The following is a 27,565-nucleotide window of genomic DNA, read 5'->3' on the forward strand; positions in this document are numbered from 1 at the left end:
TGTCTCTGCCTCCCAAGTGCGGGTATTACAAGCGTGCGCCACCACGCCCGGCTTTATTCTTTATTTTTGAAACAGGGTCTCACTGAGTTGCAAAGGGCCTCACTAAGTAGCTGAGGCTGTCTGCGAACCGCGATCCTCCGGTCTCAGCCTCCTGAATGCTGGGATTACAAATGTGCCTTGTTGGGTTTTCTGTAGTGCAGGGAGATGGACCCAGGGACTCACACGTGCTAGGCAAACGCTGCTTCTGAGCTACTACTCCAGCCCAGTCACCTATTATTATGCAACAAACCACTTCAAAAATTAGCGACTAGGAACAGCAGCAGCCAGTCATTTGCTCATGATTTCACATTTGGGCAGGGCTGTGTAGAGATGAGCTCTCTCTCCAAGCTGTAGACTGGGCCGGACCAGGGCTGGGGAGCCAAGGTTCTGATGCTTCAGTGGCCTCTTATCTAGCCTGACATTCTTTGCATGGGACCAACTTCCAAGATGTAAACATCACTGATTTAACCCCTACCCAATTCCCACCACATTCCCTCCCAGTCCCTCCTTCCATTGCTTGGCTTAGTGGTTGACTTCAATATGTTTAAATACATTGTATGTTTTAGAGATTTTCCTCTTCCCACCTCCTTTCTCCTCCTTTAGGTTGTCTTGTTTGCTCCTCTATAGGATTCCCTTTTTCATCTAGAGTTCCTCCTATGACCCATTTCTCCCTAACTCTCACATATTAGGGAAAGCATCTGCTTTAGAGGCAGAATGCTCCTGAGTTCAATCCTTGGTGACACCAAAAAAAAAAAAAAAAAAAAGGAGACTTAGGATCCTGGAACTCCATACAATCATTTTTGTTGGTATTGGGGATTGAACCCAGGGGCATCCTACCTCTGAGCTATCCCCTTAGCCATATTATTAATTTTTTTGTGTGTCTGTGGTACTGGGGATGGAATCCAGGGGCATTCTACCTTCGAGCTACACCCCTAGCCCTATTTTTTAGTCTTTATTTGGAAACAGGGTCTCACTGAGTTGCAAGGGGCCTAAGTAGCTGAGGCTGGCCATGAACCTCGATCCTCCTGTCTCAGCCTCCCAAATGCTGGGATTACAAGCGTGCGCCATCACACCTAGCTCAATTGATTGATTTTTTTATTTTTGTGGCACTGGGGTTCCTGAAAGCCCTTCTACCTCCGGGCTACACTTCCAGACCTATTTTGTATTTTTTTTATTTGGAAACAGGGTCCCTTAAGCCAGCGAGGCTGGCTCCGAACCAGCACGATCCTCCTGTCTCCGCCTCTCAAGCACGGGGATTACAAGTGTGCGCCACCACGTCCGGCGATTGATTGATTTTTTTACTTGAAACAGGGGCTCGCTAAGTTGCCGAGGGTCTTGCTAGATTGCTGAGACTGGCCTGGAACCCAAGATCCTCCTCTCTCAGCCTTCAAATACTGGGAGTACAGGTGTGGTCCACCACACCCAGCAGAGTTCCAACCTTCTAAGTGTTTTTTTCCCCCCTATGGGAAAGCTCAATCAGACACTTATACACTGAGGATCAACAGATTTGTTTATTCTAAACGAGACATTGTGCTGAAGCTCCTTAAGAACAAAATCTTGCCACAGTTGGGCTTCCTGGAGACCCTGAAAAGAAAAGGGTATGTGGTGGCCATCATGGCGACAGCCGGAACACAGCCAGGACGCTAAGCGCTCAGGACGTCCCTGGGACCTGTGCTGTGAGCTCCTTACCTACCCTGATAGAGAGGAAGAGACACGACGTCTCCGCAGCCAGCTGGCCGGGGCGCTCCTGAGAGTCTGTGCTTTTAATCTTCCCTTAGGGTTTTTCATTTGCTACAGATCAGTGATGGGCTTAAGTAAAAGGCTTAGGGGATTGAAATCACTGCCAGTGTTTCTCAGTCAGGAGCTGCAGCTCAGGGAGACACTGGGAGTTCATTCTCTCAAGAGCTGCTTTTTCACTTTACTCCTCAGTTTATGTACAAAAAACAAACAACCTACCTTCCTCCACCCCCCTCTCTTGCGGTACTGGGGATGGAACCCAGGGTCATTCTAACCCTGAGCTATACCCCCAGCCCTATTTTATATTCTTTATTTGAAAACAGGGTCTCACTGAGTTGCAGAGGGCCTCACTGAGTAGCTGAGGTTGGCCACAAACCTGCAATTCTCCCGTCTCGGTCTCCCAAGTATTGTGACTACAAGCATGTGCCACCCTGACCCAGTTAGTGTTAACTTTTTAAAACAGTGGTCACCAACTGTACATGGCTGAGAGGCTCAGGAATACACATCTGTCCCAGACTCAGCAACAGTAGCCATAAACATGAAACAATCTCTGGAGGCGCCCTGCCCCTCTTTCCTTACCGTGCTTGGGCACCACGTCCTTGGAGGTAGCCTCAATTAGGAGCTGCAAGAATGCAGACATTTTGCAATGTTAACATCTCAGAAATCTCTGGGAAACATTCTTTCAGAACATTGAGAGGGGATATTTTATTTTAGGTATTTGGCAAGTCCGTGGTGCTCGTATATATAAAGCCCATTCAATCCTGATCTATGCAACAAACATTTAGGCAGTGCCCACTGAGTGTCTGAAACTAGGCCGGACATTGGGAGAACTCTCTGCCCTCAGAGTACTTACAGGCTAGCTACAATGATGGCAATTGGAACAAGATGACAGGGATGGATAAAAAAAAATGAAGAATTTTTTTTTAGCACTGGGGATTGAACCCAGGGGCATTCTACCTCTGAGCTACACGACACTCCCAGATTGTACTTTTTTTTTTTTTTGGCAGTACTGGAGTTGGAACCCAGGGTCATTCTACCTCCGAGCTATGCCTCAGCCCTGTTTTTATTCTTTATTTTGAAGCAGGGTCTCACTTGAGTTGCAAAGGGCCTCACTAAGTAGCTGAGGCTGTCTGCAAACCCGGATCCTCCTGTCTTAGCCTCCCAAGTACTGGGATTCCAAGCGTGCGCCACCATGCCTGGCTCAGGTTGCACCTTAATGCTTCTTTTATTGCTTATTTTGAAACAGGGTCTAAGTTTCAGAGGGCCTCCCTAAGTAGCTGAGGCTGGCCACGAACCTGCGATCCTCCTATCTCAGCCTCCCACATCCTGGAATTATAAGCACTTTAAAGAAGCGGGGAGAGCCGGGCATGGTGGCGCATATTTGTAATCCCAGAACTTGGGAGGCTGAGACAGGAGGATCGCAGTTCGTGGACAGCCTCAGCTACTTAGTGAGGCCCTTTGCAACTCAGTGAGACCCTGTTTCCAAATAAAGAATAAAAAAGTAGCGAGGCTGTCTGTGAACCGCGATCCTCCTGTCCCAGTCTCCCAAACGCTGGGATGACAAGAGTGCGCCACCACGGCCGACTAGAAAGTATTTTCCAGAGTGGGCTTATTGGACCTGCCTTCCAAGGTGTTATCTCTATGCAGTCCGGCCTAGCATTCATAACCCAACAGGTTGGGGGTATCGCTCAGAGGTAGAAAGCCCCTGGGTTCCACCCCCAGTACCACACACACACACACACACACACACAAAAAAAAAAAAAAAAAAAAGCAGGGAGGATGGGTAATATTGCCTTTAAGCAAACCAGAAAGGAAAATAAAATAAAGCCCAGTGAACAGCTGAAGTTTTTCTGGACGAAGCCAGAAGATTGTCCATCTTAAAGAAAAACCACATGAGTAAGGATTGGCACCTTGGGACCCTCACCATTGCAGGGCCAGCTCCTCAACTAAGCATCACTGAAAGCCTTGGGTAAACCAGTTACCTCCCTGTGCTCTAGGTTTCCCTTTTGCTAAACAGGAATAATGATTCTTTCTTTCTTCTTTTCTTTTCTTTCTTTCTTTCTTTTTTTTTTTTTTTGTGGGTCTGGGGATGGAACCCAGGGGCATTCAACCTCCAAGTTACACCCCCTGCCCTATTTTTATTCTTTATGTTGAAACTGGGTTTCACTGAGTTGCAGAGGGCCTCACTAAGTAGCTGAGGCTGTCCGCGAACCACCATCCTCCGGTCTCAGCCTCCCAAATGCTGGGGTTAGAAGCCTGTGCCAGCATGCCCGGCTTATGATTCTTTCTGCATTACAGAATTGTGACGGAGAGCCTACTAAACATGTCTCTTCAAACATTCTAATGAAGCCAAGCCGTGGGCAGGGGTGGTGGAGGAGTAACGGCCTCTGGCCACTGACTTGTGTAGGGTGGGGAGAGGGCCCCCAGGCACTCTTCTCCCTGCGCTTACCTTTTACATCCACCCTGCAGTCCACAGACGCCTCCCCCAAGGCGTTCACCGCCTTGCAGGTGTAGATGCCTCCATCAAAAGGCCCGGGCTTGCGGATTTCCAGGGAGCAGATTCCCAGGCGGCTGAGGGCTCGGTACTTGGGGTTGCCTTGGATATCCGTCTTGTTCTTCAGCCAGGTGATCTTGGGCTGGAAGATAAAGACGCGGGAGGAAGAACTAACGGCTCCTCTGTGCTCATGTCTGGGACTCTGCTTCCCAGGCTTGTCTGGAATGGCTTTCTGGAAGGCTCCCTGCCCTGATACTGTAGAGAACAATTTCCCTTCCAGTTGAGTTGCAGAGGGCCTAAGTAGCGAGGCTGTCTGTGAACCGCGATCCTCCTGTCCCAGTCTCCCAAACGCTGGGATGACAAGAGTGCGCCACCACGGCCGACTAGAAAGTATTTTCCAGAGTGGGCTTATTGGACCTGCCTTCCAAGGTGTTATCTCTATGCAGTCCGGCCTAGCATTCATAACCCAAATGGTGCTTGGTAAAGAGCATTCATGTGGTGAAGTACAGAGACTCGATTGTTAAGTAGAGAATCTTGCTCAAAGCTGGGTGTGGTGGCAAAAGCCTGCAGTCCTAGTACTTGAAAGCCTGATACAGGAAGATCACAGGTTCGAGGACAGTCTCGGCAAGTAGTGAGACTCTCATCGACCTACTGAGACCCTGCTTCAAAATTAAAATAGGGCCGGGGGTGTGTAGCTCAGAGGTAAAATGCCCCTGGGTTGAGTCCCTAGTGCCACACACATACACACAAAAAGAAAACCTTACTCAAGTTCTGGCCAGAGGCTGAACTCTAAGCAGCTGGCACGTGCGGAGCCCTGATCAGATGCTATATGGGGCAGGGAAGGAAGGACAAACCGCGGGACCCCACCACTCACACCAGATAGGACTCAACACTCGTGCCCGGTGTTAGCAGGTCAGGAAGTGACATCTTTGTCTAGGACCAACCAACACTAAAAGGAAACATCATTCGCGTGGGTGCATCTTGAAGTCCAACATCTCGACTGTTCCTTAACGACCTGCTGCTGAAGAGGCAGAAAGTGGCGAAGGTAGAAGCCGTGAAATTAGCTTGCTTGGTGGCGTGGCTGAGGTCAGGCTGGGACAGGAGCAGGACGCAGCTCAGCAGCAGCACCACCACCCCACGCCGGCCCCAGAACCCCCACTCACCCTGGGAGAAGCGCGGACGCTGCAGAAGAGCTGGGTATCATAGCCCGTGATTGTGGTGCAGTCTGCCAGGGGCTGGGTAAACTTCGGGGCTTCTGAAAAGTCCCGCTGGGTGAACTCCTTGGTCTTGTAAACAGCAGCTACGGGAATGAGGCAGCGTCTGAGAGCCCACCCGCTTCCGCTCTCCTAGTCCCTCCAGCGCGGAGTCTCTGCGCCTTCAGTACCTGCTTTCTGGATGTGGGCGAGGTCTGCAGTGATGGGGGCCGTTTCACTGAGTCCACACTGGTTTTCAGCAAAGACACGAAAGGCGTAGGAGTTGCCGACGATGAGGTCAGAGACAACGCAGCTGGTGCGGTGGTAGCGCTCCAGCACGGTGAACCACAGCTGCAGGACCCCAGGGAGATGCCGCGGTGTGTGAGACACCGGCTCCGTGAACTCATCCCGCGTGGAGCTGCCACGGAGGCCCATTCCAGAATGCCCCGTTCCTCCCTCCCTCCTCCCCAGCCGGCCTCACCCCAGACTTGGAGTCGGCCTTCTGCACAGTGTATCCCAGGAGCGCTGTGTTGCCTGTATCTTGGGGAGGTGTCCATTCCAGGGTCGCATTGGAACCCCAGACATCCACCAGCTTAACACTCTGAGGAGGGCCTGGCCTCTCTGCAAGGGCAGAGCCACGGGGTGAGCACCGTGCCACCCAGCGGTCACTTCCAGAGTGCCTTGGCCCCTTGCTCAGCTCAGACCCTCCCCTTGCCCACCACTGTGTCCCCAAGGTGGCCCCTCTTCACCCGGAGAGGGGGCTCCTGGGCACTACCTAGCCCCCCACCCCCACCTTACCGATCACCAGGAGATGGACCGTGGCTGTGGCCTCCAGCCCGCCCAGCTGCACGGAGAGTTGGTAGCGGCCCGAGTCGGCCCGCTGGGCTTCTCGGATGAAGAGGATGGAGTCGCTGTCCCCGTTCCTCACACTCACGTGACTAGTATCCAAGGCGCAGCCGTTGTGTGTCCAGGTGGCTCGAGGTTTGGGCTTGCCCTGAGGAATGCGGGCGTTTGAGTCGAGGGGCTCCGGAGGCCTCAGAACCCCCCTACCCTCGCTGTGGTAGGGTCGGAGCTGCCCAGGTCCTCAGAGCCGCCTGACTGGCAGCTGTGAATTCCTTGAGCTAGAGGGTGGTGTGCTCTTTCAGGGACTTCAGCAACAGCCCCGATCACGGGGAAGGGCGTGGCTTTCAGCCTCTGCTCAAACTCCTGAGAGCGCTTCCCAGACCTCTGCAGACTGAATGGCATGGACTAGCCTTGCCTGGGGGCCGCTGACCCTGGCTGAAACCACCCTCGGGAATGAAAAGTTCATGGGTTATTTGGCTTTAGACTTCTGGAATTTCAGCCTTTCCCCTTCAAGTCCAGGAAGCCTACTCCACTGCTGGGACTCTCAGTATCTGTTTTCAAACCAGAACCGTGGCCTGGTCCCAGCATGGGGCTGGCAGTGATCACCTGGAATGGGATAAGCAGGTTCACTGTGTCCCCCACCTTCCGGATGTAGGTCTGCCTCAGGGCCCGAGGTAGCCAGATCTTGGGGTGTTCTGAGTAATAGAAAGAGAACAAAAGACAGATACTCAGAGGAAGTGGCTGCTGCACTAGTTGCACTCTGTGGATGGTGGCCCAAGCACCCTTCATCAAGTGAATCCCCTGTCTTGGAACTGCTCCCACTGTCTCTCTTCTGACAGTGTTGGGAATGGACCCAGGCCCCCGCGGCATCCACAGCCCACTCCCATGGTCTTGCTGACACTTAGGGAGGAGTGATCAGCTGAACCAGCCGCAAGAGGGCATTTAAGTCTCTTCAGAGAGAGCACTGGAATGTGAGCCCAATACATTTACAAATTATTTATTTATTTATTTTGGTACTGGGGATGAAACCCAGGGGCATCCTATCTCCGAGCTACACCCCCAGCCCTATTTTTTATTTTTTGAAACAAGGGCTCACTGAGTTGCAAAGGGACTCACAAGTAGCTGAGGCTGGCTTCGAACCTGCATGATCCTCCTGTCTCAGCCTCCCAAATGCTGGGATTACAAGCGTGCGCCACCACGACCGGCTCAAAATTTTTTAATTTTTAAAAAGTTTTGTGGTTAGCCGGGCGTGGTGGCTCACGCTTGTAATCCCAGCATTTGGGAGGCAGAGACAGGAGGATCGCGCAGGTTCGAAGCCAGCCACGCGCGCTGGCTTAGGAGACCCTGTTTCCAAATAAAAAATGTAAAAATAGGTCTGGGTCTGGGAGTGTAGCCCAGAGGTAAAATGGCTTCCAGTACCACCAAAAAAAAAAAAAAAAAAAAAGTTTTGTGGTAATCCCAGTGTGGTGGTGCACGCTTGTAATCATAGTACTAGGAGGGCTAAAACAGGAGGGTCATATGTTCAAGGACAGCCTCAGTAAGTAGTGAGACTCTCATCAACCTAGTGAGACCCTGTTTCCAAATAAGAAATGAAATTTGGCCGGGCGTAGTGGCGCACGCTTGTAATCCCTGTGCTTGGGAGGCTGAGACAGTTTGGGAAACTGTCCCCAGGGATCTTTGTTAGACCCCAGGGAATAATTCCCTGAAAACTCTCCAAAGAAACAAAAACATAAAAAGATAGAAATACAGAAGATAGTTACAGCCCTATGCCAGAATGGCATGGGGGGGGTGGTCCGAGCCAATTCACCACCCCCAAAGATACGGCACGTGGACCGGACTTTTTATACCCATGACCTCCATCTTGTTTACATAATTCTGACATAGTAAACGTCCCTGTAAGGTACCTCCCCCAGCAAGGTGTGGCAAGGTGTCTCCTTTCAGTGATGATCAACCCTTCTTTCCATCCTAGCTAACTTATCTAATCATGTAGATCTATCTTTAGACAGAGTAAGCCCTAGCTCCCCTCTCCTATTGACTTGCTAATTACTTTTAGCTAAGTCAATCTAAGTTTCAATAGCTGTTGGCTTCCTGACCAAAGCCAAGCCTTTCTCTCTCCAGGTCTGCTGCCATTTCGACACAATTATTTCTGAAATATATTAATAATCAGAGCTTTCTCAAATCTTCCTAGGCCATTCCCAATACTAGGAGGATCGCGCAGGTTCGGAGCCAGCCGCACTGGCTTAAGACCCCTGTTTCCAAATAAAAATATAAAATAGGTCTGGGAGTGCAGCCCGGAGGTAGAAGGCCCCTGGGTTCCAACCCCAGTACCACCAAAAAAATAAAAGAAATAAAATTTGTCTGGGGGTGTAACACACACGCACACGCACACGCACACACACACAGTTTTGTGGTATTAGGGGTAGAATCCAGGAGCACTCTACCACTGAACTGCACCCTCAGCCATTTTTCATTTTGAGATAGGGTCTTGCTAAATGGCCCAGGCTGGCCTTGAACTTATGATATGCCTGTGATTTTCCTGAATCACTAAGATAATAGACATTTGCCACCAAGCCCAGCCTGACACTCCTTTTAATTTTTTTTTTTTTTTTTTGTGGTACTGGGGGTGGAACCCAGAGGCTTTCTACCTCTGGGCTACACTCTCAGACCTATTTTCTATTTTATTTGGAAACAGGGTCTCTCTAAGTTGCTGAGAGCCTCACTAAGTAGCTGAGGCTGGCTTTGAACCTGTGCGATCCTCCTGTCTCAGCCTCTCAAGCACAGGGATTACAAGTGTGCGCCACCACGCCCGGCTTAATTTTAATTTCTAAATTAAAAATTTTTTTTTTCGGTACTGGGGATGGAACCCAGGGGCATTCTACCTCCAAACTACACCTCCAGCCCCACTTCTTTCTTTCTTTCTTTTTCTCTCTTTCTTTCCTTCTTTCTGTTTGCGGGTCTGGGGATGGAACCCAGTGGCATTTGACCTCCGAGCTACACCTCCTACCCTATTTTTTATTCTTTATTTTGAAACCTGGTCTCACTGAGTTGCAGAGGGCCTCACTGAGTATCTGAGGCTGTCGGCGAACCGCGATTCTCCAGTCTCAGCCTCCCGAATGCTGGGATTACAAGCGTGCGCCACCACGCCCGGCTCCTTTTAAGTTTTAACTTTCAAGTATTAGCTTTCCAATCAGCCTGGATTTTGTTCGGTTTATACACAGGCCGACCCAGGCCCTTGGCCCGTCTTTCCAGCCCCCTTCTGCACTGGTGCTGCTTTGTTCAGGCCACTTCCAATGGGTGTGACTTGCAGACGCCGCTTTCCCCGCCTGCAGTGACGTCACCACAGAGGGAGGCCCCCCCTGGTGGCCGCCCCGCTCCCACACGCATGCGTGGTGTTCTTCCAGTTGGCGGAGGATCACTTTGTACAAACAAAATCTGGGAAAGATTAGGTCTAGTGCTCACCCCCCCCCCTTGGTCTCCCAGACCTGTCCCAGTGAGGAATGGAGATTAGACAACATTTATTGGCTTCCAGAATAAAGACAGGAGAACCTTGGGAACCTTGGGGAAGGGTGTGGAGAATGGCCAGGCACTGTCTCTCTCCTCCTGAGGATAACTCGGGCTACCTAGGCTGCCAAGTGCAAGATCCTCGCGGCTCCTCCTAGGGCAGGCTAAGACGACCCATTTTCCACCTTCCGGGGCCACTACTTGCTCCTTTCTTAAGCAGAGCAGTCCTCTGCCGCTGCTGTTGTCCTGTAGTAGGCGTGACAGTGCCGCGGTTCCTCCCTGCCAAAATTCATTCCCAGCCGTTGGAAAAGCTCCATCCCTGGAGCATTCCTGCAGCAAGCAGCGTGACTGACAGCTTGACCTGGGCTCCAAACTCTGATAACACACGTTTCCCTGTAAACGCACTCCTGAGCATGCACCCCAACACGAGTGTGTTGACTTACAGCCTGAACTGTTTAAGTTTGTACAGCATCTAAAGTAAATATTTTTTTCTTTCCTCTTTTGTGGTTAACTTTATTTATTTATTATTTTGAAGTGGGATCTAGAGAATCACAGATTCTGGCCTTGAATCTGTGATTCTGTGATTCTCTTTTCTTAGCCTCCCACATACTGGGATTATAAGGGCGCACCACCAATACTCCGTTTAAGGCAAAGAGTCAAGTGATGACATTAAATATATGTATGTGGGCCGGGCATGGTGGCGCACGGCGGTAATCCCTGCGCTTGGGAGGCGGAGACAGGAGGATCCGCTGGTTCGAAGCCAGCCTTGCTGGCTTAAGAGACCCTGTTTCTAAATAAAAATATAAAAAATAGGTCTGGGAGTGTAGCCCAGAGGTAGAAGGGCTTCCAGGAACCCCAGTACCACCAAATTAATAAATAAATAAATAAATAAATAAATAAATGTATGTGTGTATGTATGTATTTTGTACTGGGGATTGAACCTACCTCCAAGCCACAGTGTCATCCCGTGTGTGTGTGTGTGTGTGTGTGTGTGTGTGTGTGTGCGTGTGTTACCAGGGGGACATTGTACCTCCAAGCTACACCCCCAGCCTTGTATTTTAGTCTTTTTATTCTTGAAACAGGTTCTCACTGAGTTGCAAAGTGCCTCGCTAAGTAGCTGAGGCTGTCCACAAACCAGGATCCTCCTGTCTCAGCCTCTCAAATGCTGGGATAACCAGCGTGTGCCATCACACCCAGCTAGCCTTCTTTCTTTTTTTCTTTTTTTTTTTTTTTTTGAAACAGGGTCTCACTAACTTGCTGAGAGCCTCACTAAGTAGCTGAGGCTGGCTTCGAATCTGTGCGGTCCTCCTGTCTCAGCCTCCCAAGCGCTGGGATGACAGGCGTGTGTCACCACGCTTGGCAAGTGATGACATTTATACAAAATGAACAGAGGTTCTACTGTGCTCTTTCTACACCTCAATTTGTAGACCACCCTCCTTCCTTCCATCACCACCTCGAGATCGCCGGTCCTGGGTAAGTGAACACCAGCACACAGAGCTCTGACGGACCCTGCGGTGACCTTGTGGTAACCCTGCTCTGGGTGCCCCCTGCTGACTTCCGCGGCTGAGGGTGGGGCTGGGAGAACAGAAGAAGTGTTGTGTGAAGCGGCCTCACCCCACCCCCCCCAGACCATCTTGGCCAGAGCCCAGCAAGAGTCAAAAATAGGCGGATGTGAGTTCAGGGCTTTTTGAAAAAGAGGGCTGTATGTGGAAAGGAGAGTCACACTTGCTGGGGAGAGGGCTGGGCAGAAGATAGCTCGCTGTCCCCTGAGCTGCCTACGGACTCCCAGTCATTGAGACAGTAAGGGACGACCACGGACACAGAAGAGAAGGCCCCAGGCCTCAGCCCCTGGTGTCACTCATTAGAATGGCACTTGGAAAGGAAAGAAAAAACACTCAAGGCCCCATTCCCTGGACTTGCACTCTTTAAAACTGCCATACTAGCCGGGCGTGGTGGCGCACGCTTGTAATCCCCGCGCTTGGGAGGCTGAGACAGGAGGACCGAACAGGTTCGAAGCCAGCCTCAGCTACTTAGTGAGGCTCCCTGCAACTTAGTGAGACCATGTTTCCAAATAAAGTATAAAATAGGTCTGGAGTATAGCCCAGAGGTAGAAAAGCCCCTGGGTTCCACTCCCAGTACCACAAATACACACACACACACACACACACACACACACACACACACACTCAAAACCTGCCATACTTTTGTTTCTTTTTCTTTTCTCCTCTCCCACATTTTTTAGCAATGTATCACAAGCTGAAATACTGATGTTATAACATCTTCAAGAATAAACTTGGTGCATGCCTGTAATCCTAGTACTTAGGAGGCTGAGATAGGTGGATTGCAGGTTCAAGGACAACCTCAAGGAGTAGTGAGACTCTAATCAACTTAGTGAAAACTCCCTTGTTTCAAAATAAAAAAAATAAAATACATGGGACATGTAGCTCAAAGTAGAACACCCCTGGATTCAATCTCCCATACTATTTTAAAAAAGAATACCCTAGCCCAGCATGGTGGTGCACGCTTGTAATCCCAGCATTTGGGAGGAGGAGACAGGAAGATCATGGTTCACGGACAGTCTCAGCTACTTAGTGAGGCCCTCTGCAACTCAGTGAGACCCTGTTTCAAACTAAAGAATAAAAAATGGTGCTGGAGGTATAGCTTGGAGGTAGAGTGCTCCTGGGTTCCATTTCCAGTACCACTCACAGACACACACAAAAAAGAATACCCTAAATAACTATTGATATATATCTTCCACAAGGAAAAGATGCCTTAAAATTATCACACTCGTGCCCAATCAAAATCACCAGACCTTCCTTTGCCCATGCTAGCGACTCTATTGCCCTTCCTTCCCTTGGGGGCAGCCTCATCATTGTGCTCTCTCTCCTCATCGAAGGTACCCCCTACCCCCGATTAAAGTGTTGCCTGTGTTCATACTTGTTGGCTTGATTTTCTTCCTTCCTCCCTTCCTTCCTTCCTTCCTTCCTTTCTTTCATTCTTTTTCTTTTATTTTTTTGTACTGGGGCTTGAACCTAAAGGCATTTTACCCATGAAATAAACCTCTAGCCTGATTTTTTTTTTTCTTCAGTACTGGGGAGATGTAACCCAAGGGCATTCTACCTCTGAGCTACACCCCCAGTTCTATTTTTTTATTCTTTATTTTGAAACAGGGTCTCATTGAGTTGCAAAGGGCCTCACTAAGTAGCTGAGGCTATCCCTGAGCCTGCCATCCTCCTGTCTTAGCCTCTCAAGTATTGAGACTTCAGGTACCCAGGGACATTCTACCTCTGAGCTACACCCCCAGCCCTTTTTTTGTTTTGTTTTGTTTTTCTGGTGGTACTGGGGTTCCTGGAAGCCCGTCTACCTCCGGGCTACACTCCCAGACCTATTTTATAGGTTTTATTTGGAAACAGGGTTTCTTAAGCCAGCATGGCTAGCTTCGAACCTGCGCGATCCTCCTGTCTCCGCCTCCCAACAGTGGGGATTACAAGCGTGCACCACCACGCCCGGCATCCCCCAGCCGTTTTTACTTTTTTTTTTTTTTAAACAGAGTCTTGCTAAGTTGCTGAGGCTGCCCTCAAATCCGCGGCCTTCTTGTCTTAGTCCCCCCAAAGAACTAGGATTCCAGGCATGTGCCAGCACCCTGGGCTGCTTGGTTATATTTCATTTCTGCTGTCACCAGTCAGAAGCTCTGATATCTGGCATCGTTATGGAGGGCTCAATGAATACCTGCACTGGAAGAAAAGGACTCAGAGAGGGGAACTGATTTGCTGGAGTTCTCCTGGCTAGTTGCAAAGTTGCACCTGTCACCCGAGACTCCTGCCTTCACATCCACCCTCTGAGCGTGGCCCATCTGTCCACTTGCCTGCCCACCAGTGTGTGCTTAGCCCGGGCTTGAGGCTGACAAAAGGCCTGAAGACAAGCGGGGTGCAGTGGCACACAACTGCAATCCCAGCGCTTGGGAGGCTGAGACAGGAGGATCGCAGGTTCGTGGCTAGCCTCAGCTACTTAGGCTCTCAGCAACTTAGTGAGACCCTGTTTGAAAATAAAAAAATAAAACAGGGCTAGGGGTATAGCTCAGAGGTAGAAAGCCCCTGGGGTCAATCCCCAGCACCCCCCACCCCACACACACACAGGAAAGGGTTTGGCAGTTAGCATTGAGTTCTCAACCCAGCAGCAACCTGACGCTGTGTCTTAGTAGAGGGCTTCGGTCTTCACACCTCCACAGTGAGGCGAGGTGTAAATTGTACTGACCTTGGGGCACTGCTTCCCCCCCACACACACACTCAAGGTCTTTCTCTTCCTCAGATGCCAGGACGGATGTGACCGCAGCCCGCAGCCTGCAGCCTGCAGCCTAGGCTGTCTCTGACCTCCTCTCTGGCTGGCATGGTTTGGTTTTCTCCCCTTCACAGAGTCTTGGGGGAAAGGCATTTCAAAAAGTCCTTTGAGAGGCCGGGCGTGGTGGCTCACGCTGGTAATCCCAGCATATGTGAGGCTGAGACTGGAGGATCGCGGTTTGCGGACAGTCTCAGCTACTTAGTGAGGCCCTCTGCAACTCAATGAGATCCGGCTTCAAAATAAAGAATAAAAAATAGGGCAGGGGGTGTAGCTTGGAGGTTGAATGCCCCTGGCTTCCATCCCCAGACCCCCCCCCCACACACAAAAAAAAAAGTCCTTAAGGACTACAACATTCTTTCTCTCAGACAGAATGTTGTCTAATTCAGAAATATATAGAGTAGCTTACTTCAAGTCCGAAGATCTTGACTGCTTCTGATTAGAAAATTCCTCCTATTCCTTCTGATAGTTACCCTAAGTGTGTGAGTGTGTGTGTATGTGTGTGTATGAGTGTGAGTGCACACACACATGCCTGTGTGAGTCAGTGATTCCCCAAAGAAGGCAAATGCCCAAGGCCAGCTATGACTTCCAAACAAAAGATTTCCAGCATTTCTTTGAGAAACATTCACAGATGCCTCAGCCTTGACCTTAGAAAGGAATGAGGTGCCCCCAAGAGAACCTGGTGATGGACCAGTGTGTCACCTCCTTAAAGATCACGCAACTCAGATCAGAAACACGAAGGACACAGAAACATACACTTTCCAAGATAAAGACTCCGTAGTCCCTCCCTCCCTTGACTGTCTCTCACCCGCTGCTCCAGTCCTAGTTTCTGGTGATTCCCAGCCCTGCAGGGCCCCTCCCATCCCCGCCTGCTGCTCCTCCAACCCTTCCTCCTGCCCTGTTTCAGCCGCTGGACCCGTGGTCATTCTCTAGCCCAGGAGCAGCAGCCCCTCTATGATCTGAATGGAGAGTGTCCCACTCTCTCAACACCTTGGTGTCAGAGACCTCACTTGGCCACCCGAACTGCTGCAACCCCTTCCTCGCGTCTCTGGGAGGCGCTGCCCAGCCAGGGGCCATTTCCAGTTCACTTGCTTTGGACCATGAGACTGGTTCTTGCCAAGGAAATGTGAGTGGAAATGGTGGTAGGAACCACTTCCAGGTCAAGGCTTACAAGAAGTGAGTTCTCCACGTCTTCCTTCTGCTCCGTGTGCAGATGAGCACGGGCCTCAGGAATGGCCGAGACCCCGCAAGGAAGAGGCCCACATCCTTGATTTGCTGCACAGAAGGGAATTGTCCACTGAACAGGGACATTTATTTTCAGTTCTTATGCTTAGGAAAAAAACAGCCATTGCTTCTGAATCTATCTGTCATCCGCTGGCATGCGTACCCCGGCGACTGCGGTCTCTGCGGCTCCCTCCCTCCAACGCTGCCACTCCACGAGCGATGCTCCAGCACCAGTGAGCTGAGACCCGTGGTCCTTCATCCCATCGCCCCGCCCGGCTCGTGTCCCGCAGCCCTCTCAGCCCAGGCGGGTCCAGGCCATTGGGATGCTCTCATCCAATCCCTGAAATCTGTCGCCCTCTGTCAATACCCAGCCTCATTAACATGTTCAGTCCCCCCCCCCAAAGGAGTGGGACACCTGTATAAACTTAAATTGAGCAACAAAGAAACCATGTATGGTACTGTGTGTGTGTGTGTGTGTGTGTGTGTGTGGTACTAGGGATGGAACCCAGGGCCTTTCTACCTCCAGCTACACTCCTAGACCTCTTTTATATTTTATTTGGAAACAGGGTCTCACTAAGTTGCTGAGAGCCTCACTAAGTAGCTGAGGCTGGCTTTGAACCTGCGGGATTCTCCTGTCTCAGCTTCCCAGGGCTGGAATTACAAATGTGCGCCACCACACCCAGCTTGGTAACTTTTGAAATGAATGTTTTAAGTTCTGTTGCTCTGAAAAGTAATAGGCGAATGAATAGAGTGTGTGAATATATATACATATATACTACACATATATTCCCATTTACATATGTATATGTAAAGGATATATAAGCTTTAGATTATGTTTCCAGGCTATTTTAATGCACCTTTAATCCCAGCATTCGGGAGGCTGAGACCGGAGGATCGCGGTTCACGGACAGCCTCAGCTACTTAGTGAGGCCCTCCGCAACTTAGTGAGACCCTGTTTCAAAATAAAGAATAAAAAGCAGGGCAGGGGGTGTAGCTCGGAGGTCAAATGCCCCTGGGTTCCATCCCCAGACCCACGAGAAGAAAAAAAAAGAATGAAAATAAGTTCACAGAATTGGAAACTTGGGACTTAATGAGTTAAAGTTTAAGGGTCTGCGTCAGCACAGACAAGCATAAGGAGAAAAATATGAACAATACCAACTTGAAGTGGAGGGCTGTCCCCGCAGGGATGCCCCCTTGGCAGATTCTCCTCAAGCCCCCAGTTCTCTCTGCTTCCCGCTCCTGTAGTGCGCACCTCCTCTTCTAAAACCCCGACACCACCCCTCTCCTTTGCAGTCTCAGCTGATGATCTTGCTGGTGTCTAAGACCCACTTACTCTCTATTTTTTTTATTTTGATACTAGGGGGTAAACCCAGGGGCATTCCAGCTCCAAGCTACACCACAACCCCCTTTTTATTTTGAAACAAGAGTCCACAGGTTGAGTGAGAGTCTCGCTGAGTGGCGGAGGCTGGCCGTGCACCTGTGATCCTTTTGTTTCAGCCTCCCAAGCACTGGGATGACAGGCAAATATCCTATTTGGGACCCTGTCTCAAAACAAAAAAAGTAAAAGGGCTGAGGGAGTAGCTTAGTGGTAGAGGGCCCTCAGTTCAATCCCCAGTCACACATACACAAATGTACACACACACATGGGCGCGCACATGTGCACGTGCTCCCGCATTAAGACACAAATGTTCAATTTCTCATTCACAGGTGAGAAAATTGGGGCCCTGAGAGGTGGGTCGCCTCGCTTGGGGCAACAGGACAGAGCTAGGATGTGAACTCATATTTTCTTTTTCCAAGCAGCTAACAGGTGTGTGTATACCTTGCCAAGTTTCAAAGGGTGTCCTTAACCTGGTTACCTCTGGGGTACCACCAGGTGGAGCGGCTGGCCAGTGGTAGCAACCTGCGGTGTCCAGAGTTCCCGCAAGGGTTGGGGGCTGGAGGCGGCCCCTGGGGAACATGGCCAGGGGCTGACAGGAGCCAGCTGCCCAACAAGTCACACGCTGCAGCCAGAGCCCAGAAGCCAGGCAGGATGGGCGCCCGCCCCCAGGGTTCTGTGCGGTCAGTAGTCCTGGTTCTTATCTCTTTTGCCTGTGACTTGTTCTTTGTGTTATTTGGAGGAAGACAGTGATTTTCTGCCTCAGTGACCTCAGCTTTGTTTGGTCACAATAACTTCTGCTCCCCTGACTTCTTCAACGGGACCAACTCTCTGCTTTTAACATTCAAACAGCTTTTGAAAGCCGGGCGTGGTGGTGCACATTTGTAGTCCCAGCATTCAGGAGGCTGAGACAGGAGGATCGCAGTTCGGGGCCAGCCTCAGCTACTACTTAGTGAGGCCTCTTGCAACTCAGTGAGACCCTGTTTCAAAATAAAGAATAAAAAATAGGACTGGGGGTGTAGCTCAGAGGCAGAAGGTCCCTGGGTTCCATCCCCAGTACTGCAAAACAAAACAAAACAAAACAAAACAAAATCAACCTTTGAGAACCTGATCTCTATTTTATTAGGATAATAAGAGGTGGGGAGCTTCCCTGCATCCCCCTAAATGGAGGCTGAACCTTTCTTTGGCCTGCACATGTGACTTATAAGTATTATTTATTCACATGTTGGTTCATTTCTTCTAAGGCTCTTGGGACCATCTCAACAATCCTTTCAGCTACCTCACCAGGTAGATGTTTTAGCAATCACCATTTTTCACGGAGAGAAAACTGAAACTGAGCCGTCAACTAACCGTCCAAGGTCACAGAGCTGCCGGTGGCAACACTGGGAATGGGGCCCAGGTCTTTGCCTGCAAGTTCAAAATGTCTTTTCTCCCCCGACCTCTTCCTCCCCTGCATTTCTGTTTTGTGGTCTTGGCATCCTTTCCACTTAAGACTTCATGGTCCCCAAAGCTGGGACTTTGAGCAGCTGTCTTATGGGTTCAGCACAGCCCTGTGGCTGCTTCTGACCTGCAGGAGGAGAGAGCCAACTTCTGCTCTCCATCTGGGGTCTGCTGAGCCAGGGGAGTGGGAGACACAGCTGCACTTGAATCCCAGAGGCCGCGTAGGTGACTATGGGGCCAAAGTCTCCCTCAGTGGGGTCGGGGCAGGCCCTGGGCAGCCTGGGGTTGGAAGGGGAACCGAACACCACTCAGCCAGTCCGAGAATCCCTCTGCTGAGACCATCGCGGAAGGAAAGCAAATGCTTCTCCCAGAAGGTTCTGTGTCCCTGGACCCCAGACTCTGAAAGGCCAGGACTTCCCTGGGGAGCCAGCGCAGGTGTTGGGGCAGGTCTGAGGTCGGTCGGGAGAGGCGAGTGGCCTCCCCGCTGCTGCAGCTTTCAGGTGGCTGCTACCTCGCCCTCCCTGATGCCTATCAGAACATCCAGCCCTCCCAGTCCCTGTGACAGATATTCTTTAAAGGTAAAAATATTAACAGATGGTTTTAAGTCACTATAAAGCGCCACACACACTATCTACTGACTTCTCAGCTAAAAAGCACAAATTTGGCAGACACTGGGGCAGCAAGCATGAACTCAGGGAGAGTGGGGCTTCGATGGATGATCCTGTATCCCTAGCTCTGACCCTTTAAAGTCCAAGCTCTGCGAAAAACTCAGGAGGTCCAGTCAGGGCAGTAGGGAATCCTCCCCAGCTCCCGCTGCCAGCGCCTCCCCCTCGCCAGCAGCCAGGGCTCACCTTCGACAGCGGGCAGTGGCTGGGGAGTGGGGCTGCTCAGCCCCTGTCCAGGGGAGGCCTGTGGTAGTTCAGCATCCGCTGGGCTGGCTTCTGCTACCTTCAGCTTGCAGCCTGAGGCTCCCTCCAGAACTGTGGCTGCCTCCATGCTGGGCCTACCCTGAGGCTGGGCTCCAGGGGAAGATTTTCACTGTTGGTGGTGAGGGAGGGGCTGAGCACCTGCTCCCAGGCTGGCCTCCCAGGGTCCCAGCACAGGCTTATGTAAGTGGGCTGGCCTTCCCCAGCCGCCTCCTCACAGCCGAAGGGTGAAATAGAGGCTAGGGTGGGAGAGGAAGATCAGAGAGCAGCCTAGAATAGCCAGAGGTGGCCCTGTTATCTCAGCAGAGAGATGACACCCCACACAGCACTGGGAGGGAGGGAAGAGCCTGAGCACAGACCATCCAGGAGGGACTGCTGGCTCCTGCTGGGAGGATTGGATGGCATCTCAGCTTCTCATCCAGCAGGGCCTGCTGATTTGCAGGCCCAACTTAGCTGCTCCCTGCATCTCAGCACTGTAAGGGCCCTCCCCTCCCTCGCCACCTGCTTCCTCCCCCCCACCCCGTCCCAGTCCCCCAAAGGCAGCGCAGGGCAGTGGTGGGTGGGCAGCACCTACCACTGGGCTCTGTTGCCAGCTAGCTGCGTGGCTTGCTACACACCAGGTGCTGGGCATCAAACCCAGGCCTAGTGCCTGCTAGGCCAGCGCTCTACCACGGAGCCACCTTCCCGGTCCCCACACTCTCTCTTACGTGTGTCTCCTCATCTGTAAAATTGAGATAATAATAACCATAGGGTTGTTGGGAGGATTAAGAGAGGTAATCTCTGTAAAGTGCTTAGCAGAGTGTAGGGGACTAAATGCTCGATAATGGGAGCTATTTTTAGGCCAGGCCAGCACTTCTCCCTTTGAAAGCTGTCAATGGCTCCCTTCCTAGGAGGTGAAGCATCAGAGAAGTGAGAGGCAGCCAGGGCAGGCGGAGAGAGGAGGGCTCCTCGCAGGGACATGTGACTCCTGGATGCAGCTGGTGGCTTCCAGCTGCGGGTCTATGAAACGAGGGACGCTGAGGCCACGACTGTGCTGAGGGTGAAAGGATGGACGGCAGGCGCACCACCAGCCCGCACGCATGGCACATCGCCTACTCGTGCTGTGTGTCCCAAACAATTTGGTTCCCTATTGTGCTCCCATTTATCAATCTCCAAAAGCTATCCCCTCTGTGTTTTATTTTTATTTTATTTGCGGGTCTGAGGATGCCATTTGACCTCAGAGCTACACCCCCTGCCCTATTTTTTATTCCTTATTTTGAAACAGGGTCTCACTAAGTCGCTGAGAGCGGATAGGGTCTGTGGTCTGGGGAAACATGAAGATATCTTTCAGGGTGAGGAACTTGCTGATGGGGGCTGAGTGGCTGAAGAGCGTGGCTGTGGGCTTGTCCTCTGCATCTGGTTTGGTTGGTAAAAGGCTGAACCTGTGACATATCAGAACTAATGTGAAGGTCTCTCTGATCTATTCCTCTTGCCTGACTGACCCAGCCGAGGCCCCAGAAGTACAAGTAGTCCCTAATTCAAGGGATAGCTGGGCATGGTGGCTCACGCTTGTAAACCCAGTACTTGGGAGGCTGAGACGGAGGAGGATCATTCACAGATAGTCTCAGCTATTTAGTGAGGTTCTGTTTCAAAACAAATAATAATAATAATAATAATAATAATAATAATAATAATAATAAAAACAGGGCTGTGGGGTAGCTTGGAGGTAGAATGCCCCTAGGTTCAATTCCCAGTACTGCAAAAAACAAAAACAAAAACAAAAAACTACCCTGGATAACCCCACGGGATAGGAACTCTCCCACCAGAGGGTGGCCCCTTCAAGCTTTGCTTTGTCATCTCCAGACCAAGATGCTGAAATATTAAATGGAAATCTTGGTCCAGAATGGCAGGGTGATAAAGGCTCAAGAAAGTGGGCAGGAGTCTCTCCTGCAGGCAATGTTTGAAGAAGAGCTACCACTCTAAAGGTCCACAGGCAGGAGCAGCAAGAGAAACACAAGGGCGCAGCCCAACAGTAGTCTACGTTCAGCTTCTTTTTTAATTTATTTTTATAGTACTGAGGACTGAACCCAGGGCATTTTACCTTAGAGCTACACCCCTAGCGCTATTTTATTCTTTAATTTTGAAACAGGATCACTTCTTGCTGACACTGTCCTCAAGCTTGTGATCTGCCCACCTCAGCCTTCCAAGCACTGGGATCACAGGCATGCACCACCACGCCTGGCTTTAAAGTTCAACTTCTAGTGTCATTCTTTGTCAAACCTCCTACAGGGAACACGATGTAGGAGAATAATGATGTGTTGCTGTGTCCAGAAGGGAGAGTGTCAACAGAAACCAGAGAAGGCTCATGGTCAGACTGAAGGTGAGAAGCTAGACTTTCTGGTGGTGAGAACGAGAGCTGGCCTTGCAAACGCCAAGGGAGGTAGATCTTTAAGAGTGTAAAGAACAAGAAAAATAAAGAACAAGAAAACCAGACTATTTATAGGGGAAACTTTACTATTTTGGGGAGTCATTCCCCCTATGCAGTATCAAGTATCTGTTGTGCTCTAAAGGTACAGCACTCTTTTTCTTTTTTTTTTCATACTGGGGATTGAACTCAGGTGCATTCTTCTACCTCCAAGCTACACCTCTAGCCCTATTATTTTACTTTTATTTTGAAGCAAGGTCTCTTCTAGGTTAATGAGAATCTCACTGCTTGCTGAGGCTGTCCTCAGACCTGTGATCCTCCTGTCTCAGCCTTCCAAGTGCTGGGGTTAGACATTCCCCACTATGCCTGGCTCCACCCTTGGGTCTTTATTTACGCACTGGAGATTGAACCCAAAGCTATACCTCTGAGCTATACCTCGTTCTATTTTATTTTATTTATTTATTCTTTCGGTGGTACTGGGGTTCCTGGAAGCCCTTCTACCTCTGGGCTACACTCCCAGACCTATTTTATATTTTTATTTGGAAACAGGGTCTCTTAAACCAGCATGGCTGGCTTCGAACCAGCGTGATCCTCCTGTCTCCACCTCCCAAGCGCGGGGATTACAAGCGTGCACCACCACGCCCGGCATCTATTTTATTTTTATATTTATTTACTGGTGGTACTGGGGATGGAACCCTTCTACCTCCAGGCTACACTCCCAGACCTATTTTATATTTTATTTGGAAACAGGGTCTCTTAAGCCAGAGAGGAGAACCTGCGCAATCTTCCTATCTCTGCCTCCCAAGTGCAGGGATTACAAGCGTGCATCACTACACCTGGCTATTTTTATATTTATTTGAAAAAGGGTCTTGATAGGTTTATGAGAGTCTCACTGCTTGCTGAGGCTAGTCTCAAACCTGAGATCTTCCTGTCTCAGCATCCCAAGCACTGGGATGACAAGTGTGTGCCACCACACCTGGCAGCCCTGACTCTAACTGGCTTCTTTTCTGATTGCCAGAGTTTGACTTTTAAAGTTAGAAATTTGGCTGGGCGTGGTGGCACACACTTGTAATACCAGTACTTGGGAGGCTGAGACAGGAGGATTAAGGTTTGTGGCCAGCCTCAGCTACTTAGGCCCTCCACAACTTAGGGAGACCCTGTTTCAAAGTAAAGGACAATAAATAGGGCGAGTGCGTAGTTTGGAGATAGAATGCCCCTGGGTTCCATCCCCAATACTGGAAAAAAAAAAAAAAGCTAGAAAATAGAAAAAGCTATCCTGTTAACAAACTGTAGCTGAGTCATCTCAGTAGCTCAGGTAATAAAGTCCAGTCTTCTTTATTTCTAACCCAAATATTGCAAATATACAGAAAATTACCAGTAAAAAGTTAAACACATCCAGATTTATTTACACAATGCTAAGGAAATTTCAGTTTTATTTCCATTTTGTGGGATTTCATTATGGGGTTTGGCTTTGCTATGGAACTGATGCAGGTCATTGAAACTTGATTATCCCACCTCACATGCAACTTTCTGTCTCGAGGGAAAAGAAAACTTGGGTTTTTAGCACACATGCAGTAATGATCTTAATACTGCTTTACACCTTCAAAGGGAGGCAGCTCTTCCGTGCCTCGGGGAGGAACCACATGCTCAGAAGGGGAACGAGACATGAGGGAGTGGACAGCAGGCACATGGGGACCCTGAGCATTTCTGTGCATGAGGATAAGGAGAGTGTGACCCAAACCCTCCTCCCTGGAGGTTCAAACGGGGGTGCAGAACCACCGCGGACACTACGTCACCTGGCCACAACTGAGGGCATGCGGAGGGTGGGACTGCGTGAAAGATTTGGGGCATATCAACAAATCATCAACATGTACACTATACAGCCTTTACATGTACATATGTACACATGTACAGAAAGGTACAGGTTAGTTTGTTATTCCATATAAACAAGGATGCTTAAGAATGGACTGGTGTGAAAATGCATTCAGCAAGTTATTGAATTTCAAATTAATGTTCTAATTCTTATTATGATGTGACATAAGAAGTCCACAAGCTCCTGCTACTTCATTCAGCCCTCCTGAGGGCAGGGCCTGGGCTCTGCTGGGGCGGGGGCTGCTCCTGAGCTGCCTGTGCTGGGCCAGCCGGGGGCAGATAGAGCAGAAAAGTCTGCCACCTGCAGACTCTGGCCCTCCCTGTCATTACAGTGTATGGCAAATCTTAAACTTTGGTTTTGATCAAAGGACATTTGAGTCCATGGTATTTTTCCTGCTGGATGGAAGGTGGTGGAAAGTTGAGAAGCTATATCCCTTCCTATTTTAATACTTCCAAGTATTGTGGCTTTACACGGAGAGAGCTGGGCACAAGGGCAGGGCCCCTCAGAGCTCTCCTAGGAGAGAGACTCTATCCAGATGCTCTGCCTGTAAAGTAACTAAAGGACTGGAGCCCTGTCGCCCTGGGCTGCTGTGGATGGCCCACACCCCTCTCTGCACCCTGGTACCCTGACGAGGGCTTTGGGATGTCCCGCTATGGTTAGAGGCCCAGTGCAGGAGCTGGAGGCGGCCAGAACATGACTAATCCATCAGGGATGAAAGGCAGTGTTGCCAGGCAGAGACCCTGAGGAAACCTAAGAGTGAGGGAGATACACACCTGTAAGTCTAGTCAGAGGCTGGCAGCAGTTCAAAAGTTCAGCCTGCCAAAAAAAGAAACCCTGCCGAAGATCCAGATCCCACCCCCAGTTGCCACAACTCTTCAAAGGCTTCTACTCTTCCGAGTAATATTCACATTCAATGCATGGTTACTGGTCTCAGTAAAACCCCAAAGCCCCCCAGGTCTTGCACAGGAAGGCTGATGAGTTCTGCACTTAAGAGCTCAGACCACTTTGTACTGTCTGATATGCTTGACCTACCTAAAAATGTAATGATGCTAAATTTCAATGCTCATGCCTACAGAAATAATCCTTTCTGTTACCAGCACACCTGGGAGTTTACCCAAAGCCACGCTAGGCTTTATCTTCAAGTAAAGGATGTTGCTCCTAATCTGAGTAGGACAAATTAGAATTTGTTTTTTTAGACGCTATAATGGATTTAGACTGTTTTACTCTCTGGCTGAGGGCACATGAGTATGAGTGAGCAGGCTGACACAGAAAGTTAACTAGCTAAGGAGCCAGTCTTGATGGCAGTCCTTAAGCTACGCAGCCAGCCCAGAGTAGAAAGGGCTGGAGAGGGGCTGCCTATGGAGACTCCAGAGGAGGGGTCGTTCCTGAACACATTCACATTTACCATTACTTTTGGTTTCAGCCACTAAAGACAGAATAACAAAATGTCTTGTTTTCCAAAAGGAAAACAAACAGGCGCTAAACAGTGCTGAGAGAAATGCCATCGACCCTGTCCTGGAGGGCAGCAAGTCGTGCGTGCGGGGGAAGCCCTGCTCCAGCTCCAGCGCTCAGGTGCCGGACACGCAGCCAGTGCTGCTGGCCATACATGGGCCCCTGGACCACCGGCCTTGATTTGGTTCCTCAGCGCCACCACAAGAGTGCTTGGGGTGTGAATGGCACAATGTGAATGAAAGCGTTCTGAAAATCAAGTTCTACGGAAATCTCAGAGATTCCTGTAAGCAAAGAAACTTAACCTTCTATGGTTAGAGAATAATGACCTTCCTACATCTTAAAACTAATAGGACTGCTGTATGTTGGCACATCTACCCACATCTGTCTGGGCATCTGCTGGGAGAAAAGGTGTGTGGTATTAAATAGGTCTTTTCTGGGCACCAAATTCTCTCTGGGCAGGAGGTAAGGGTGGGTAAGGGTGAGGCTGACATTTTTGTCATTTGTGAGCTGGTACATCTTTGGAATTATTTTAAAATTTAAAACCATGCAAAATAAATGAACTAAAAGACAAGTGCTCTGTAGCCCTCATATTCTCTTCACAAAAACTGCCCTGAATTCATTTTCTAACAGAACTCCCTGACTTAATTTAATTTTACTGCAGTTTCAAAGTCTCTAAAATTCTCCATCCACTCCCTCCCCCTCTTTCCCTGCTGCTGTTCACCCATTCTGGGGAGGAGAGAACTTAGCCATCTGCTCTTGCATTCTGACAAAAGTTAATTTGGCACATTTACTTTTTACTGACTCTCTAACCACAAAATGAACTAGCAGCAAAATGACATATAGCAAAGAAGGTCCCACTCATAATTGTTGGGAGAAACTGTGACCAGCACAGCAGGTACGGTAGGACTAAGACCAACCATACTTTATTCCTGGATAGCGAATATTAAGCTGTATTAAAAGCATCATTACAGCTTCCCATTACTATATGGTCACCCAAAAATCCACCCAACTACATTCTATAATTTATTTAATTTGGAAAAATGTCAAATGGAAAACTTCCTTAAATTTAAAATATGAAGTGAATGTATCACACAGAGCCTCCAGACTAGAAGTGTGTTTTTAATTGATTCAGCCAAAAGTTTCATGCCAGCAAATGACTTGGCAAAGCTGGAAAGGAGTGAGAAGGAGAGCCTGGTAATAAAATTCTGATGTTTTTAAAAAAGCCAATAGATCTGAAAACACCTCAGTCCTGGCTCCTTGCATAACAGCAACTGAGGAGGAGGCAAAAACACAGCCATTGTTATGGTCCAACCAGGAGGCAACAGGGTGAGCGAGAGGAAGATGGAGGCTGTGGCTCATGGCGCAGCTTGGCTCCAGCAGGGAGGCTGAGCCGCAGCGCCCTTGAGCAAGCCCACTGGCACGCACACAGAGCACAGCCTGACCCAGCTCAGCAGCAGCCAGAGCTTCGCCGCTAATAGGTGCGAAATCTAGTCAGTTCTCTGCTGCTCTCTTCTTCCTGCCCCAAGTTAAAAATATTGCCCTGTGAGTTTTCCTGATTTAGTGTCTTGGAAGCACATGGTTAAGTTAGTTGCCAAAGGGCAATTAACAAGGGTATTGCCTAATTAAACAGAGGAAAAGGGAAATCACTGTGGTCTATGGTCCCTGGGAAGAAGAAAGGAAGGAAGGGAGGGAGGGAGGGAGGGAGGGAGAGGGACGGAGGGACAAGCACACAGGATCTGGGGCGGGAGCTGGTGTGGGATGTGCCGGGAGCAGGGCTGTCCCCAGATGGAGGAAAGCTGGCCGGGCTGTGCTGTCACTGCAGCTCGTTTCCAAACTCTGTGTCTGTGGTTGTTCATGGGGCTGGCAGAGCCCAGGGCAGCACCAGGTACATTGTGAGTTGATGCTGGAGTGGGCGGATGCTCTGGGATGAATGCCACGCAGACCACACGAGAGTTGGGTTAGTGAAACGGTCCCTTCAAATTCCATTTCATTTCCCTTAAAACAAAACAAAAAACAAAACAAAACCCCAAAGCCCGTACTTAAAAAACAAAAAAGGACAGAACTTGAAATAAAAAGTTGAAGAGTTTAAACTTTTCCCCTCTTCTCAGAGCCAATTGTAAGAGTCCAGGGTTCCCACCCACCCTGCATTTCTTTAGTGTAACAGCTCCTTTTGGCTTTGATGGAAGCAGCAGGAACAGAGCTGGGTCCCTCGCAGCACAACAGGAAAGTATTCCCCAGCTGGAGCCACAGGAGTGTGAGAGGTACTGTGGTCGGTCCCAGCCAGGCTCGGTCCCAGCTCCTTTGGAGAGCTATTCCAGGAGGTCCTGAAAAGAAAGTCATGCACCATATTATTATTATTATTATTATTATTATTATTATTATTATTAATTATTTTGCAGTACTGGGGATAGAACCCAGGGGCATAGAATTCTACCTCCGAGCTACACCCCCAGCCCTATTTTTTACTCTTTTTAAATCTGCTTGAAACAGGGTCTCACTGAGTTGAAAAGGACCTCAGTGCTGAGGCTGTCTGTGAACTGTGATCCTCCTGTCTCAGCCTTCCAAATGCTGGGATTACAAGCATGCGCCACCAAGCCCAGTTATACACCGTATGACAGATGAAAAACATTCCTATTTTGAAAGAATCGTCTACTTTCTGGCTTGCTAAACCTTGCTGTCATGAAGGCGCTGCTCCTAGCTTATACCCTCCTTTGCCCCATCATGTCTTG

At 49.7% G+C, this 27,565-nt stretch overlaps 2 protein-coding genes across 2 annotated transcripts in view; both read right to left on the bottom strand.

Moving 5' to 3' along the window:
* Positions 1-1,690: 1,690 nt before the first annotated feature.
* On the bottom strand, positions 1,691-19,177 carry MYBPHL (myosin binding protein H like; the record flags this gene model as incomplete). The annotated part of the gene is made up of 8 exons (XM_080691487.1): positions 1,691-1,812; positions 4,226-4,412; positions 5,434-5,570; positions 5,655-5,814; positions 5,945-6,084; positions 6,262-6,457; positions 6,913-7,001; positions 19,033-19,177. The coding sequence occupies 8 exons, from the start codon at positions 19,175-19,177 to the stop codon at positions 1,691-1,693; spliced, it is 1,176 nt and encodes a 391-aa protein (XP_080547613.1).
* Positions 19,178-19,321: 144 nt separating this feature from the next.
* The window catches only part of SORT1 (sortilin 1), a gene marked incomplete at its 3' end in the record, with an annotated part of 94,530 nt that continues 86,286 nt past the window's right edge, over positions 19,322-27,565 (bottom strand). Inside the window, exon 21 of the mRNA XM_080691488.1 lies at positions 19,322-19,346. Coding sequence (XP_080547614.1) covers positions 19,322-19,346 — 25 coding nt within the window. The remainder of the gene's footprint in view (positions 19,347-27,565) is intronic.

This window comes from Muscardinus avellanarius (genome assembly GCF_963383645.1).
Source record: "Muscardinus avellanarius genome assembly, chromosome: 3".
NCBI lineage: Eukaryota > Metazoa > Chordata > Mammalia > Rodentia > Gliridae > Muscardinus > Muscardinus avellanarius.